This window comes from Drosophila nasuta, chromosome 2R (genome assembly GCF_023558535.2).
Source record: "Drosophila nasuta strain 15112-1781.00 chromosome 2R, ASM2355853v1, whole genome shotgun sequence".
NCBI lineage: Eukaryota > Metazoa > Arthropoda > Insecta > Diptera > Drosophilidae > Drosophila > Drosophila nasuta.
Genome location: NC_083456.1, coordinates 2,174,720 through 2,189,419, shown reverse-complemented (window position 1 = coordinate 2,189,419; position 14,700 = coordinate 2,174,720). Strand labels below are relative to the sequence as shown.

The 14,700-nt window shown below is 37.1% G+C and overlaps 6 protein-coding genes across 9 annotated transcripts; 2 read left to right on the top strand and 4 right to left on the bottom strand.

The window, feature by feature from the left end:
- Positions 1-132: 132 nt before the first annotated feature.
- Positions 133-1,753, top strand: LOC132784766 (aurora kinase C). Its single transcript, XM_060790602.1, has 3 exons — positions 133-446; positions 512-725; positions 787-1,753. Exons 1-3 carry the CDS (start codon positions 333-335, stop codon positions 1,605-1,607), a joined length of 1,149 nt encoding a protein of 382 aa, XP_060646585.1. The 5' UTR covers positions 133-332; the 3' UTR covers positions 1,608-1,753.
- A 16-nt stretch (positions 1,754-1,769) lies between these two features.
- LOC132784765 (M protein, serotype 2.1) lies at positions 1,770-4,297 on the bottom strand. 2 transcript variants are annotated; one of them, XM_060790601.1, is made up of 5 exons: positions 4,062-4,297; positions 3,718-4,004; positions 3,421-3,651; positions 2,523-3,240; positions 1,773-2,465 (listed from the first exon to the last, which is right to left on the bottom strand). In XM_060790601.1, the coding sequence occupies exons 1-5, from the start codon at positions 4,240-4,242 to the stop codon at positions 2,407-2,409; spliced, it is 1,476 nt and encodes a 491-aa protein (XP_060646584.1). In that variant the 5' UTR covers positions 4,243-4,297; the 3' UTR covers positions 1,773-2,406. The 2 variants fall into 2 exon arrangements, with proteins under 2 accessions (XP_060646583.1, XP_060646584.1); XM_060790600.1 differs by having other exon boundaries at positions 1,770-2,465; positions 2,523-3,651.
- Positions 4,298-4,735: 438 nt separating this feature from the next.
- LOC132784771 (mitochondrial glutamate carrier 1) lies at positions 4,736-8,405 on the top strand. Its single transcript, XM_060790608.1, has 6 exons — positions 4,736-4,945; positions 6,163-6,243; positions 7,013-7,147; positions 7,225-7,710; positions 7,769-7,909; positions 7,974-8,405. Exons 2-6 carry the CDS (start codon positions 6,167-6,169, stop codon positions 8,116-8,118), a joined length of 984 nt encoding a protein of 327 aa, XP_060646591.1. The 5' UTR covers positions 4,736-4,945; positions 6,163-6,166; the 3' UTR covers positions 8,119-8,405.
- LOC132784768 (uncharacterized) lies at positions 8,033-10,226 on the bottom strand. Its single transcript, XM_060790605.1, has one exon. The coding sequence runs from the start codon at positions 9,843-9,845 to the stop codon at positions 8,769-8,771; it is 1,077 nt and encodes a 358-aa protein (XP_060646588.1). The 5' UTR covers positions 9,846-10,226; the 3' UTR covers positions 8,033-8,768.
- Positions 10,227-10,252: 26 nt separating this feature from the next.
- LOC132784767 (solute carrier family 35 member F6) lies at positions 10,253-12,113 on the bottom strand. The gene is made up of 5 exons (XM_060790603.1): positions 12,008-12,113; positions 11,734-11,830; positions 11,521-11,668; positions 11,313-11,466; positions 10,253-11,243 (listed from the first exon to the last, which is right to left on the bottom strand). The coding sequence occupies exons 2-5, from the start codon at positions 11,799-11,801 to the stop codon at positions 10,468-10,470; spliced, it is 1,146 nt and encodes a 381-aa protein (XP_060646586.1). The 5' UTR covers positions 11,802-11,830; positions 12,008-12,113; the 3' UTR covers positions 10,253-10,467.
- A 97-nt stretch (positions 12,114-12,210) lies between these two features.
- Positions 12,211-13,933, bottom strand: LOC132784772 (uncharacterized). 3 transcript variants are annotated; one of them, XM_060790611.1, is made up of 4 exons: positions 13,732-13,933; positions 13,047-13,443; positions 12,860-12,976; positions 12,211-12,348 (listed from the first exon to the last, which is right to left on the bottom strand). In XM_060790611.1, exons 1-3 carry the CDS (start codon positions 13,829-13,831, stop codon positions 12,925-12,927), a joined length of 549 nt encoding a protein of 182 aa, XP_060646594.1. In that variant the 5' UTR covers positions 13,832-13,933; the 3' UTR covers positions 12,211-12,348; positions 12,860-12,924. The 3 variants fall into 3 exon arrangements, with proteins under 3 accessions (XP_060646594.1, XP_060646593.1, XP_060646592.1); XM_060790610.1 differs by lacking the exon at positions 12,860-12,976 and adding an exon at positions 12,457-12,725 and having other exon boundaries at positions 12,211-12,371; XM_060790609.1 differs by lacking the exon at positions 12,860-12,976 and adding an exon at positions 12,457-12,725.
- Between the last annotated feature and the right edge of the window lie 767 nt (positions 13,934-14,700).

Here is a 14,700-nt window from a genome sequence, read left to right as displayed (position 1 = left end):
TTAAAATTACCACATAGTAAGCAAGTTGTGCTTATATATAATTTGTATTCAGTATCAGTAAGTACATCAAATAAATTATGTAATATTTAATTTATTTTCTTAGCAACTTTTTCTAAGATTTTACCGACTTAAATTTCACATTGCTATTCACCATATAACGTTATCGTAAATTGTTATCGGCATTCACTGGGTGACTAATACACGCGCTTCTTCCAGTTCCCAATTCAAACGAACGGCATTTTATTTTCATACAGAACGCAGAAGGAATCTAGGACTTTCAGTCTATAAAATCATTGCTTGTTTGATACGTTTTTAAATCGATAGAAACTAAAATGTCACACAATGTGTTACGTTCCAAAGAAAATGCTATGGCTAAGCCAGCGTTGGGCGCTTCATCTGCGGTCGCTGCAATTGCAATGCAAAGGAAGCAATTGTTGGCAAAGAAGGTTTGTACTAAATGGTTAATTACATTTTTGATATTCTTTTAATGTGGTTTTGTAAAAATGCTTAGTTGGCACTTGAAAATGTGACCCCTGTGAATCGAACCACAAGCAGCAGCAGTAAAAGTACCGTAGGCGCAGCCGCAACAGGACAACAAAAGCCACCACAGACACTGGCAGCGTCGTCATCTGCAGCGACAACTTCAACAAAAGCTGACAGTGGCTTGGTCAAATCTGAAAACCCCGGTCAGCCCCAAACCAATAGTACTAATAATGAAAAGACTGGTAAGTTCCTGAATTTTCGATTTTATTAGAAATATTTGAAGTTGAAGAATCGTATCAACAGAACCAGCAAATACCAAGCCAAAAAAAATATGGGCATTGAGCAATTTTGACATTGGGCGGCAGCTGGGTCGTGGTAAATTTGGCAACGTTTATTTGGCACGCGAAAAAGAATCACAATTTGTGGTTGCCCTCAAAGTACTGTTCAAGCGTCAAATTGGCGAAACAAATGTGGAGCATCAGGTGCGCCGCGAGATTGAAATTCAATCGCATCTCCGTCATCCACATATTTTACGTTTATATGCATACTTCCATGACGATGCCCGAATTTATTTGATTCTGGAGTATGCCCCGCAAGGAACACTCTTCAGTGCACTGCAAGCACAGCCATTGAAACGTTTCGATGATCGCCAGTCGGCCACTTATATCAAGGCTCTTTGCTCGGCTCTTTTGTATTTACACGAACGCGATATTATACATCGAGATATTAAACCGGAGAATCTGCTCTTAGGACATAAAGGTGTGCTCAAAATTGCAGATTTTGGCTGGTCAGTTCACGAGCCGAACTCAATGCGCATGACACTTTGTGGTACTGTTGATTATTTGCCTCCAGAAATGGTTCTTAACAAGCCACATACTAAAAAGGTTGATCTATGGAGCTTGGGAGTACTATGCTTCGAGTTGCTCGTTGGTCAAGCGCCGTTCTTTTCGAAAAACTATGAGGAGACATACAAGAAGATACTCAAGGTGGATTACAAATTGCCGGAACATGTTTCGAAAGCAGCGACTCATTTGATATCAAAGCTGTTGGTTTTAAATCCCCAACATCGTCTGCCTCTGGATCAGGTTATTTTACACCCATGGATCGCGACACACGCACAATAATTTATAGCTATTAGTGAATTAATTAATCTGTTCGACTTTCATTATCAGTTTGTGTGAATTATTTTGTTTAATTTTCTTATAATATAACTATGCATTTAAATATCCATTACGTTAAATAACACAAAAATTTTTGTAATAAACATTCATGCAATTTCGTTTTATTATGTTTCAAATAAAATTTCGGTGTTCTAGACACAATTTTTGTTCGATCGAATATTTTATCTTACGTACTAACTCTAATACTAGCGCAGAGCATGGACTTATTATATGCTACATATAAATGAGTATAAACACTATTGTTTAAAGCAACGAAAAAAATGCAGCTTAGCATGTTTCTTATCACAGAAAACAAAGTATATACTTACAAACTTTAGTAAAAAATGAATTTAGTGAGAGGTGAGCCTCTATTTTCAATTGCAATTTGTAAATAGTCAAAAGTCTCAATGTATGTCGATAATTACTAGCATTATTGAATGAAATAAATATTTATTTGACAAGTGTATGAATAACTAAGTGAATAATTATAGTATGTTATTAAAGAAGAGAAAGATCTAAGATTTTGTAAATTAATGAAAGTTAAATTATTATTATTGCAGTTGGCGTTCACACAAAGTTTTCTCGATTCCATTGGATGAAATAAATCTTACCTAAATTGTTGAAATTGATCAAATTGGATGCATAAATCTTATAAACTAAAGGTTCTGGGTTTTTTTGTAAACCAATTCTGTTAACCAGGATAGATGAAATGATAAAATACTAAGGTGAAAAATAGCTTATTGCAGTGCCGCCAAAATAATCTTTAATTTCTGACAGCTGCATCTGCGCCCAGTTTTCTTGCGGGCACGTTATAGTCATCCTCTGCAAGAAGAAATTAGCTCGAAAAAAAGATAACGTAAAGAAAAGCATATTATTTACCGTCTTGGTCCTCATCCATGTTATCTTCTAGATGCACAGCATCGGCAAATTCTTTACCCTGATCGGCGGCAATTTCGTTATTCAAATTATCTCCATCGAGAATATGCTGTTTTCCAGCAACATCTCCCAGCATTACGTCATCGTCGTCGCCCCCAACTGCCGCCGCATCGGCAGCCAACATCTTGTTGTCCACTTGCTGAGCATGAGCCGGAGCTAGGTCCCCATCAGCAAAAATGTTAGGATTGGCGCCGGGAAAATTGAAATTCTGTTCGTTTAAGGCATCCTTGACTTCATGGCCACCAGAATCCCCTAAATTCTTATTCGACTCCAAGTCATTCACCACATTCGCATACCGATTATTATTCTCATTTTTGGGCAACTCTTCGGCTGCTGTGTCTGCATCAGCAGCTGCCACTTCGACTTTACCATCAAAGTTTTCGGGAATGGGCGCCACATTCTCGGGTAACTTGCGCTCAATCTTCACTTCGGATGATGGCTTTGCTGGAGGCATGACCAAAGGCGGTTGACCAGTGCTACTGCTGCTGCTGATAATGCTTGGCTGCTTGGGAGCCACTGATGCATTTGAATCAGCCTCAACATTGGGAGTACTTGAGCTGGGTTTGCGCTGAGGAGCGCTCAATGGGGAAACAGATTTAACTGACTGCTCTTGTTTTTCAGGCGTATCATCGCCTAACGTTTGAAGCGACTTGGGCGCAATCTGAAAATTTTCAACAGAATTTATTATGAGGCTATGATTGTTGCGCACGTCAAAGGATTGCAAAGGCTGCGTATCCTTTCGATGCTCCACACCTCCACCTTGCGGATTAGTTGTTGCGTTAGTTGAATGCTGGTTTGGCTTGGCAATGCCAACACCAATTTTGTACAGCCCTTGACTCACTTGCACTTGCTCGTTGAAGGACTTCTCGTTATGCGGCTTCTCGATGCTATGCGCCAGTTGAGCGGGGCTCGATCGACGCGCTGGCGTTGTGTCAGACACTTGTAAATCGGATGGCTTATTGAGTTGTTGAGCTGGAGGCGCATAGGTGCAATGCATCTTGCATTCACTTAGAGCAGATTCTAAATCGTGAATCTTATGTTGCGTGTCCCGCTGCAGTGCTTCATATTTGTTCTAAGAGACGCAGCAAACAAAAATGTAATACAGCAATCAGCCAAGAAATTAAAGTGTTTTCCCCACCTTCCAGTTACTTGTGTCCTGTAGTTTCCTGTCCTGCTGCAATTGTTGCACTTGCAATAATAGCGAGTGCTTGTCCTCCATTTGTTGTTTCTTACTCTTGGCATACTCATCCTGTAAATCATTGTGCTTACCATCGAGCACCTTATATTTTCCAAGTTGTTCATCGTATTTATTTTTCAATGAACGCTCCGATTCCTGTTGCTTATCGAGTTCCGCTTGCATGTGTTGTTTCTCGTTGTGCATCTCTTCCAATTTTTTCTCCGCTGACAATTTGTCGTCAGTGAGCGCTAAACGGGCAAGGAGGAGCATAAGTATGGGCAGTAAGCAGTGAAAGAGAGACTTACATTGCAATTGTAAATTTAATCCTTCCTGGTTTTGTTCACAGCGTAATCGAAAGGCCCGAGTTTCGTCCAGTTGCTGTTGTGACATGTGGTAAATAACAATCATCATAATGAGCACAAGAAACATGCTCATCAGAATACATATTCGAGCTCGCCCTGAGCGTGCAAAGCGTGCCGTACTCATTGTGAAAGAGTTGAGACTTTGTTGAATTGATCAATAATATTGTTTTGGTCCGTGCCTATGGAATGAAAAACTAGTTAAAAGAATTCCCAGTGCTGGAAAATGTTCTTGTTTTATTCTCCAGTGTTAAAAAACAGTTATCGATGTATCGGTTTCTTTGAGCTTCCACTTGTTCATTGTGACTTTTTTGTGCTTTGTTTACTTTTTTGTAAATCGGTATTCGGTGGGTTTTTTGAAAATAAAATAATTTAACAAGTCACAATGTCGCTTAATTTTATTAAGTTATATTTTCCCATTTGAAAATGGGCTTCTTATGAAAAAAAAAACCAGAATATTACAAAAATAATACTTTATTGAACATCTTAAGAAATATATGTAATAAATAATTTAAAAACAATCAATCTATCGATAGTGGCATCGATGTTTCTTCATCTCTTGCGAGGGCCTACGCAGCTTTTTCACACTTTTCGCTTTATGCTGATTGGAATAAAAACTTGATTATACAGTACCCGCCGGCTGCTTGCAGGGAAAGAATATTCAGAGCGGAGATACTTCACGAATTTAAAGCTTTCGTGGACATCAGCCCGCACGGTGACGACGACGCGCGTAAAATTGGTCGTAAACAAATAAATATTTTAAAGCGGTTGTATATTAAAACACAATTGTTCGAACTAAAGTCAATTCACTGTACTGAAAATATATAAATGTAAGTTTCGCTGTTATTGTAATCAAATTTAACAATGTCCGGGGCACATGTCACAATTTATTTAAACATATTAATATCTACACACAGAAGCTCATATGCATATGGATGGGAATGTGTGTGTGTATATAAATGAATATATGTACATAACTCTCGCACACAAGTGTGTAGCCAATGTTTGCGTCAATCAATTTAATGTATAATAGGTATCTGGCCTTTGATAAATAAAGTACATATTAGAAACTATACAAAATCCTGATAGTCACTCTATTACCAAGTGCTGACTTAAAACGTGTACATAAAAGCACATCGTAAGGAAAACAACAATACCTTTCATACTTGTTACACATGCACATAAATACATACATAAGTTGGGTAGCTCGAACTTTTTAGCCAGATAAAGTAATCGATAATGTGATACGACGACGATTTTAACAATTTAAAACCTTATATACGTAGTACATGGGCAAGTGCATATTCGACTGTATTGATATACTTAGATATAAAGATAATCTATATGATTTAATTGTGCTATAAATGAAATTCTTGCTCACATTGAAAAACTAACTTTTCGGCCTCACATGCTCCATATCTTTATGACACCTTTGTGTTTAGCAGTGAAGAGATAATAAAACCAAGAAAGAACTCTCCAAAGTTAGAATATTTTCGGGTTAGCATCACAATAAACATAATACTTTGTGCATGCACATCCGACAATGATTATAACAGTTAAATAAAAAATAATCTAAAAGCAGTTGCATGTGTTGGATGAAACCAGATGCCGTACTTTATTAATTCACACTTATGTGCCATGTAGAAATGTGGATGTTATTGCGATTGATTGAAATAAAGAATATACAATACAAATTAACTTTTGCCTCGCATCTTATGTCGTTCTTATCAATTTTTTGATTAAAGAAAGAAGCTGAAGACTGCAGATTAATTTACATACATATCTAAAAATATGCACTTATCACTAATAAGTTCTTTCCATATTGGTACCCTCTTAAACCTACATTTATATTCCTGATTATAAATTAAGCGTTGAATTGCATTTTTCTTTTACAGTGAACACCAGAAATACATTGAAAGCTAATAATGTAAACACTAGATTAATTAATTGTATCAAAGATTCATATTGCATCTGCTACCAATACACATTTTTTCGGACTGCCTGTGAGAAATCAATATAATTTAATTCCAATTCTCTTTAATTCAAGAAACATGGCTGCAATAACAGATAGTAAACAACAGATAGCGGCGAACAATCCACTTAAGCAGCCGCAACAACAAAAGTTCGCGTAAGTTATCAATAAATAACAAACAATTAGAGCACATGAAATAATTTGTAATGTAAATAATTATATACATATGTAAGATATGTATACACGTATATATGAGAAATATATAAATATGTATAAGTATATGTATATATATGACATATATTTATGTGTTTGTGTTTAAATCTAAATGTATCTGTTGATATGTACGTACATATATGTATGCATATTCAACTTATTTAATTTTTTTTGTCTTTTTTTTTAGTGTTTGAGAAATGTATGTCCTTACATAATGTATAGCTTTCGCTGATATTTTTGATATTGGAAATAGTGTAAAGTTTAAAGAAGCTTACAAGTTTTCACCTTAATGACGACGTTTTGTTCTCTTGAAATGCCAAACCAAAATAGCTCTTAATCCATATACACACATAGTTGAAAGATTGCATATTTATGTATTTATTCATTTAATGCTGTGGCTGGCAGCTCACCAATTATTTGTCATATTCTTCTAGAGCTACCCCACAAACATCTTTTGTTTGATGCTTTTTGAAATGTAGGTGCAACCCAGGCGATAACCGATTTTTCGATTAATAGGGCGTTAAGCGCATCATCAACAATGATGATCTTATCAATGTCAAGGTCGATTGTTGGGAACCTGTTTTTTTTTATGCAAGTACATTTACAATAACATGTAAGGGTTAAATGCTAAGTGTTAAAAGTGAATATATCTGGCAATTGGCCAAACAAACGTAACAGAATAGACGCCATTAAACAATACAAATTTTTGCAGATTGTTGCCCAAAATCATTAACGGCGGCATTGCTGGTATTATAGGAGTAACATGCGTATTTCCATTGGATTTGGTGAAGACCCGTCTTCAGAATCAGCAAATCGGTCCAAATGGCGAGCGTATGTACAACAGCATGTAAGCATTACAAATCTAGTTGCGATCCTCAATAATACATAATACATTTATTTATTAATGCTCATCTTTGTTCATAGGTTCGATTGCTTCCGTAAAACGTATAAGGCGGAGGGATATTTTGGCATGTACCGCGGTTCGGGCGTCAACATCTTGCTGATTACGCCAGAGAAGGCAATTAAGCTGACTGCGAACGATTACTTCAGGCACAAGCTAACCACAAAAGACGGAAAACTGCCCATGACTAGTCAAATGTTAGCTGGAGGTTTGGCTGGCGCTTTTCAAATTGTTGTCACCACTCCTATGGAGTTGTTAAAAATCCAGATGCAAGATGCTGGACGCGTAGCCGCTGCGGCTAAATTGGCTGGTAAAACCATAGAAAAGGTGTCGGCCACACAATTGGCCACACAGCTTGTTAAGGACAAGGGCATCTTTGGCTTATACAAGGGTATTGGTGCTACGGGATTGCGGGACGTAACGTTCTCGGTCATTTATTTCCCATTGTTTGCCACCCTCAACGAATTGGGTCCACGGCGAAGCGATGGCTCTGGGGAGGCGGTATTCTGGTAATACAAACCTAAAGTGTTCCAGTTCTCTAATAGCTAACTTTTTCGCTCTCTCTAGGTGCTCTTTCCTGGCTGGTTTGGCTGCAGGCTCGACGGCTGCTCTCGCGGTTAATCCATTTGATGTCATTAAAACACGATTACAGGCCATCAAGAAGGCTGATGGGGAGAAGGAGTTTAAGGGCATAGTCGATTGTATCACGTAAGTTGATAATATAATTGCGAATATTAATAGTTTTGCATTCATTTTTGTCTCGCTCTTGCAGTAAAACTATGAAACACGAAGGACCCACAGCATTCTTCAAGGGCGGCCTTTGCCGTATGATTGTGATCGCGCCACTGTTTGGTATCGCCCAAACCGTATACTATTTGGGCGTAGCTGAAGGATTGTTGGGAACGCAGAAAAAGTAAAGGATCTTCCAGATCGAATCCAAGAGCTTCTTTACTGTTTATCTGAATGTTAAAATGTATTTGTATGCGTTACTGCTATTGTTATTGTTAAAGCTGTCTTATTTCAATGTATTAAGTTAAAGTCGCGCCCTAGATAATTAATGAAGCTAATATACATAGTATTATCCTTTTCTCAAAGTATGTACAAAGTCATATCAATGTAGGCGATAATACAAATTATTACAGGCAATTTATAAAAAAAAAACATTTTTCCAATGACAATAAGATTATGAACATCATGTTTAGAACGTTTTTTCTCTATAGACAAATTTCATATTCAGTTGCATGCAAAGCTTGCATTTTTATTATTATTTTAGGCAGCAGCTCTACTATTATGTATATAGGAAACAAACGATTTGAAAGTCATAGTCACGGTTAAAGCAAATACGTATATTAACAGTTAAAATATGTAAATTTAAATATAAACATTGAAATCAATTAAATGACAATAGCTTAATTACGCATATATCGCTTTTATATTAGTTCTTGTATACATATTTTTGACATGACAAGCTATTATGCAGTAAATTAAATACACTTAAAAAAAATATTTTCAACTTTACTTCATCATTTGTTTATTAATTTATTAATATTACAATTATTATTCTTAATTAATTGATATCATCATCGTCATCCACATAGGCAAGTTTTTTAGACTTTGTGAATAAAATAGGTTCATTTTCATAGTCTCTACGTCTTTTGGTAGGACACAATTTGATTTCAACGGATTCTTGTATAACCTGCGTTTTTGAAACAATCGCATTCGAACACTTGAAATTTTTGAGAAACTCAGGTACTGGGGTTACGTTGCCTTTTTCGTGATAACCAACTATTCCACTTATATGAAGTGGGCGCAATAGGCTACAAATCTGTATAAGATTTATGCGATTTGGAACTGGAGACCATTTAAGTTTGGAAAGAGGATAAGATATTTCAGAATTGTGAATGTTAATGCTGCTCTTATGGTTAACTGCCAAGGATATCGTGTATCCACTTCTGTGGAAATATCTCAGATCAGAAGTTAGACAGCGATAACTTTTTACAAAACTGTCTAGCAATTTGATATGACCAAATAAGGCAGACGTTTCAGCTAACTTTCGAATGAGCAGTTCGTAACCAAACTGAGGCACTTCAATCACTGGCACCTTGTCATTATCTTTAAAAAATTTTGAAATTTGCTCGGCAATCTGTTCAAAGTCTATATGATCAAAGGGCTGATGAGCAGCTTGAAGATTTAGCAAGAGCTCTTCGGTACCAAGTGCAATCCATTCCTGAAAAGTCGTATTACCCATCAAGTAATTGAGGTCATCCTGCTGCACGGCAGAATAGTAGTAAAGTAATCTTCCGCCACGCAATCTCCGAATTAAAAGCATAAGACTGTTGGCAAGCACATTGCCGGCACATAACATAATCTCCAAACGCTTTCCATCGCTAAGACGAATCGAGAACGGTTTGCCCTCCGGAACTATATGAAAATCTTCTGAAGAAATATTGGCGCCACGAGATCCAAGATATTCCAGAAGTTGATTAGCCAGCGGTTGGGTCGTGTACATCTTGCAAAACTTTTTTGGCAAACGCTCTACTTGCGCCTCTATGCCATAGAGGTGCGTAATAAAGACATTGATTTGTCTTTCATACAACTTTGGTATTGTATCCAATATTATTGTAGGATATTCTTTTAAGCGCATGTTTACGCTTGCGGTTTTAACTGGTTTGCTGCACGATTGACACTCGTACCAAACCAAATGAGTGCTGAATTTTGTGATGATTGTCTTAAATTCCACGGTAATATTTTAAATTAAATAAGGATGATTTATTGCTATTGATATCTGAACCGGGTCTTAATTTTGTTGGAACGCCAGCATCAGTGAGGAAATCGATTTGTATCGATACATACGATTAATCGGAATGTACGTTACCCTTCAATGATCGGTAACGCAGTGTTGCCAGACTTTTGGGAAGAAGGTTAGGTGACAAACTTCTACAAAATTTCCTCTAAATGCAAGTTTATAAAGCGTTTTTAAAGAACATTTTGAAACTATCAATTAAGATCGAAGACAATTTACAAAATAACTAAAAGATGTTAAGCCAAAAGTTATAAGCCACTTATCGGAAATTGCGTATGCACCAAAATCCGATTTATTATTTCGTTCTAATTAACTTTTATAAGTATTTATTACCATGCCTATTATAATTGATAAGTAAATTTTTCAAGATTCATCCCATGAACGCGTAGTTTTCCTTTAAAAAGCGCCGTCTTTTCCTCTCATATCACAATCACTATAAACTCACTCACATCAGATAACACATTTAGATAACATCTGCCGGCTGACTGCTGGGCGTGGGGACCGCATCGGCATTCATGTCCATGTATCGAATACGTTGCCAACGAGCTAATGTCGATCGATACCATTCCAGGAATATGGCCTGTCTGTACATGAAAATGCCGGTTTGAAGTATAAGAAGACCCAAAATTGTGATCAAATTTAAAATCTCCCATTCGGCAAATATAACAAATGCCCAAATGAAATAAACACGTATTCCATCAGCAAGTAAACGATTGCCGCTCGACGAGAACTTCGCAATGGACATTCCCACACAGTTGTAAATGGCGCAGGAGCAGGCAAAACCAATAAGGGCAAGGATTAGCATTGTGTTAGAACGCAACTGTGGGATAATATCAGTTAGGTCATCGAAGACTCCACGGGAACCCTCGTTAAAAGGCACGGCGCTTGGCACAAAGTTTAGACAAACTGCTGCCAGGGCTGTGATGATAATCCCAAAAAATCCTTGCCAACCAGATGCCTGAATGGGCTTCAAATCTGCGGCCTTTAGATGCTTTTCTTCGTACACATAGAGAAAGGCGTGCAGGATTTCTGCTATTATGACCAATAGATCGCCAGTAAGGATGGTGTTATGATCTTTATGATGTAAAGTTGTATAGTCGTAGTCCACACGTTGCACATCTAAAGCCAATATGTCAATGATGCCACATGTCATGGTGAAAATTGCCAGCCAATGTCGGGAGCTCAAGGTCTGGTTCAAGTACATTGTGCTAAATAGCCCCACAAAGATTAGTGAAACTCCTGAAACGATTAAGCTTTGCTTTAGTCTCAAGAAAGCAAATCAGTGACTGCAGATGTTGAAAGACGCACCTCTAATCATTTGGAAGCTGGTGGCATATGTCAAGTATAAACCGGTGAAAAGTAATATTGATGTTATTGTTCGGAGGAAAGCGGGTAGTAACATGACGAGTGGATGAAACTCATTGCTGCCACGCGTCAAAATATGATCCTGCTCTGCGTTTAACTAGAGATACGCAATTATTAGTTTTTGTTTTATATTCAATTGATGTAATCTTACGCCTCGTCGACTGATTGCAGCGCTAATCAATTTGTAAACACCAAAGCACAAGAATTCAGCCAGGAACATAAGCAAGGTCATAGCGACTGGATGTTGAAAACTATGCTTTTTTCTATCACTGCCCTCCACCATTTGAATGCTCATCCATCTGCAATATACATACATATAAAGATGATTTTTAACTATTCCGTAAGTTGTTAAATCATTACATACTTGATTAATATCACATTTGCGGTACCACTCAATACGAACAGGAGTGTAATAAATACTCGATGATCCATGGCTAGCGCATTAAAAAACACCAAATCAACTGTAAAGCATATGTAGATATAATTGAATTTACAAAATTATTGAATTTCTTTGTCTGATGCGCATTTCATGAGCAATCGCAAAAAACACAATGAACTGATAAGAAAACGCTCTGACGTAGTGATATTATTACTTTAATTTCAAGACTGCAAGTTTATTTTTTTTTATTATACTTTACTTGTTAAATATATAGTTGGCTGATATATTAATATTGTGTTAAAACTATTAATTTAATAGTAAACTTTTGCTTGCCAGTGGCTGCCAGACCAACAAAAATCTGGAGTTGCCAAATGTTATGAATATTAAGAGATTGATTAGCTGTTTTTTGCTTTCGTAATCAAACAACTCTGTAATGGGCGCGCAATTTAAAAAAGTATGAAGGGTTGTCCATCATTTTCGTTTTTATTAAAATCAAACTTAAAAAATATCACAGGATATAGAAAAAAAGATTAAATTGAAATCGTATCTGTTAGTGTCGTTTGCAATTAATCCGCCTTTGCTGAATTCCATACGTTTCTCCTAAGAAGGTAGAATAATAGAAACTTAATAAATTTAAATAGCAGCAGTTCAGAAATTCATAGCAACTAAACAATAATTTGACAAGCAGTGTTTGTGTTTGTGTCTCACCTGTAATATTGTTTACGTGTGATGTAAGAGTAATTTTGTATTTTTAAATATTTTCTTATAGATGTGTTTAAAATTAAAGTTCGTCTCTTTCATGAAGCAACGGAAGGGTCACCTCCTCAACTGTTCCCAGTCTTATAGTTTCATTTGGTTTGATTAGCTTTGGTATGTACTCTACTGTATCACTGTTGCTAAATACCGAGTTGTGTAGATTGTCCATTGGTGCAGCAGGATCGGGGCTTGTGAGTGTTATTTTGGATTTTGTCGCCACTCTGTGGAATGTAGGGCATGCATGTCATGTGATTATGAGAAGTGTTCTGTTTGTTAGTAAGGCAATACGAGCTACTAGGGATTAATTATGTTTAAATCAGTGTACAACCAAATAATTGCAGTTTAAAATTTGTACCTTAAGTACAGCTATTGGAAATGAGCTTAGTTGAAAAACTCAATAGGTAGTCGTAGAGTAAAGTTCTATTGATGCTGGCGGGTTCCACCACGAGCTCCGCGCAATTTTTGTGGATTTCTAAGTTTTAATCGTACACGTCCAAATATATATAAATACACATGTATGAAAAAAGTTATATATCGGTTACCTGTCTCTAGCCAACATACTGGCTTCCACATCCAGACTGCGTGGCTGACGGAAATCACATTCCAGAGAGAAAGCCGAGTCTCCTGGCGTAATAAGTTCTGGATCGTTCTGAATGACAACGATGTTTGTATAGAGTTCACCATCCTTCAAGGTCTGACATTGATCCAATTGAAAATTCATCTCCAGTGTGCGCGTTCCTTGATTTGCTGTAGGTTTCATGAAACACGGCGCCGTTTGCTTATAGAAGCTACCTCGAGTGTACATGACACCAGTAAATGGTTTTTCAGTTTCCAGCATCACATTCATCGAATTGGCGCCGCATTTCAAATTAACCTTTTGAATGCCTTGATCGCTGCCTTCAATCTTAAAGGTGTCTGATAAATCTTGCTCCCAAATTTCTGCAACGATAAATATTTAAATAATTTAATAATGTTTTGTCACTTTCAAAGCAATTTCTAACAGATTATGAAATCTTTCATTTGAAATGCTATCTATAGGCAAAAGTAAATTTAAACAACTTTACACACAACTCTTGTTCACTTTTTCCACTAGATTGCGCCGGTAAACCGGTTCTTTTTGTTTTGGTCTGGCTAGAACCATTAGCCGTTATTCTTAGCCATTGAAAATTTCTCTTCACTTGGATGAATCGGCGTTGACAGCGCCTTCTTAGCAGCAAGTCAGCATACCTTGATTTTGTTGCTGCTGTTTTTTATTCCCAGAAGCGTGAACTGCGAGCAACATGTTTGAAGCCAACAGTAGCATAAACATATTTTGCATTCTCAACATATTGTTTATGATTTGAAACGAAATAAACAGTAATTTAACAATTGTTATGCAGCCCGATACACGTCCCAATGACTCAAAGCTGAAAGCAAAACTGACGTCTTGACTACGTCGACGCAGCGAATATAAACAATGCCGCCTCAGAGCTCAAGCCCGACTTAACCCGTTATACCGGTAAGACCGAAGAGAGAGAAAATTTGAGAGAAAGAGGTTGAACTTGCTCTGCGCGTGCGCAACTGAGAATCTGGTCAGCTGTAGTGCAGAAGTCTCCTTGTTGCATATGTATGTATGTATGTAAGTACATAAGTGCTTATGTAATTGCGAATGTATATGTGTTACATACTTACAAGTATGTGTTCATCGGGAGTTCAACGTAAAACGTAGTATATTTATAGCTTCGCCACACAAATTATTGCATGGCGAAAACAGCAGAGTTTAAGGAAAACAAAACACAACTTCATCGACGGCATTTCCGCTTTTCATGCGGATTTTTTTTGTGCATTCAATTCGCATTTCTGCTGCAATAGTTGTTGTGCTGCAGTTGCTGGTGTTTGTGCAACAGTTGCATTGCGGTTGTTTCTTTGATTATTCATTATTCAAAATGTTATTAAACTTCCCCGCTTTGTACACCGCAGCGCGTTTTGACGCTTCAGTTCTCTTTACAACGATAACAACAACTAATCCCGGCTCTTGTTTTTCGTTTTACTTGTACATATTTCCAATTAACAATTGCGTTAATTAAAACTTAATTAGTGTATTAATCGACTGGTAGGCAGGTTGGCATCCTGACCATGGCAGCGAAAGGTGGAAGTCGCAGTATATCTTTTGCTATTTACTTTTTTTTGACAACCATATACATATATAAAACTGCA

Bases quoted from the DNA above. Each gene is read 5' to 3' on its own strand.
- LOC132784766 (XM_060790602.1), top strand. From the start codon at position 333: ATGTCACACAATGTGTTACGTTCCAAAGAAAATGCTATGGCTAAGCCA. The intron at 447-511 runs GTTTGTACTAAA...AAAAATGCTTAG, and splicing joins AGCAATTGTTGGCAAAGAAG to TTGGCACTTGAAAATGTGAC. The intron at 726-786 runs GTAAGTTCCTGA...TCGTATCAACAG, and splicing joins TACTAATAATGAAAAGACTG to AACCAGCAAATACCAAGCCA.
- LOC132784765 (XM_060790600.1), bottom strand. From the start codon at position 4,242: ATGAGTACGGCACGCTTTGCACGCTCAGGGCGAGCTCGAATATGTATT. The intron at 4,005-4,061 runs GTAAGTCTCTCT...TTGCCCGTTTAG, and splicing joins ATTAAATTTACAATTGCAAT to CGCTCACTGACGACAAATTG. The intron at 3,652-3,717 runs GTGGGGAAAACA...TGCGTCTCTTAG, and splicing joins AGGACACAAGTAACTGGAAG to AACAAATATGAAGCACTGCA.
- LOC132784771 (XM_060790608.1), top strand. From the start codon at position 6,167: ATGGCTGCAATAACAGATAGTAAACAACAGATAGCGGCGAACAATCCA. The intron at 7,148-7,224 runs GTAAGCATTACA...CTTTGTTCATAG, and splicing joins GAGCGTATGTACAACAGCAT to GTTCGATTGCTTCCGTAAAA. The intron at 7,910-7,973 runs GTAAGTTGATAA...TCGCTCTTGCAG, and splicing joins GGCATAGTCGATTGTATCAC to TAAAACTATGAAACACGAAG.
- LOC132784768 (XM_060790605.1), bottom strand. From the start codon at position 9,845: ATGCGCTTAAAAGAATATCCTACAATAATATTGGATACAATACCAAAG.
- LOC132784767 (XM_060790603.1), bottom strand. From the start codon at position 11,801: ATGGATCATCGAGTATTTATTACACTCCTGTTCGTATTGAGTGGTACC. The intron at 11,669-11,733 runs GTATGTAATGAT...TGTATATTGCAG, and splicing joins GCAAATGTGATATTAATCAA to ATGGATGAGCATTCAAATGG. The intron at 11,467-11,520 runs GTAAGATTACAT...GCGTATCTCTAG, and splicing joins CTGCAATCAGTCGACGAGGC to TTAAACGCAGAGCAGGATCA.
- LOC132784772 (XM_060790610.1), bottom strand. From the start codon at position 13,831: ATGTTGAGAATGCAAAATATGTTTATGCTACTGTTGGCTTCAAACATG. The intron at 13,444-13,731 runs GTATGCTGACTT...TTATCGTTGCAG, and splicing joins ACAGCAGCAACAAAATCAAG to AAATTTGGGAGCAAGATTTA. The intron at 12,726-13,046 runs GTAACCGATATA...TACATTCCACAG, and splicing joins AGTATGTTGGCTAGAGACAG to AGTGGCGACAAAATCCAAAA.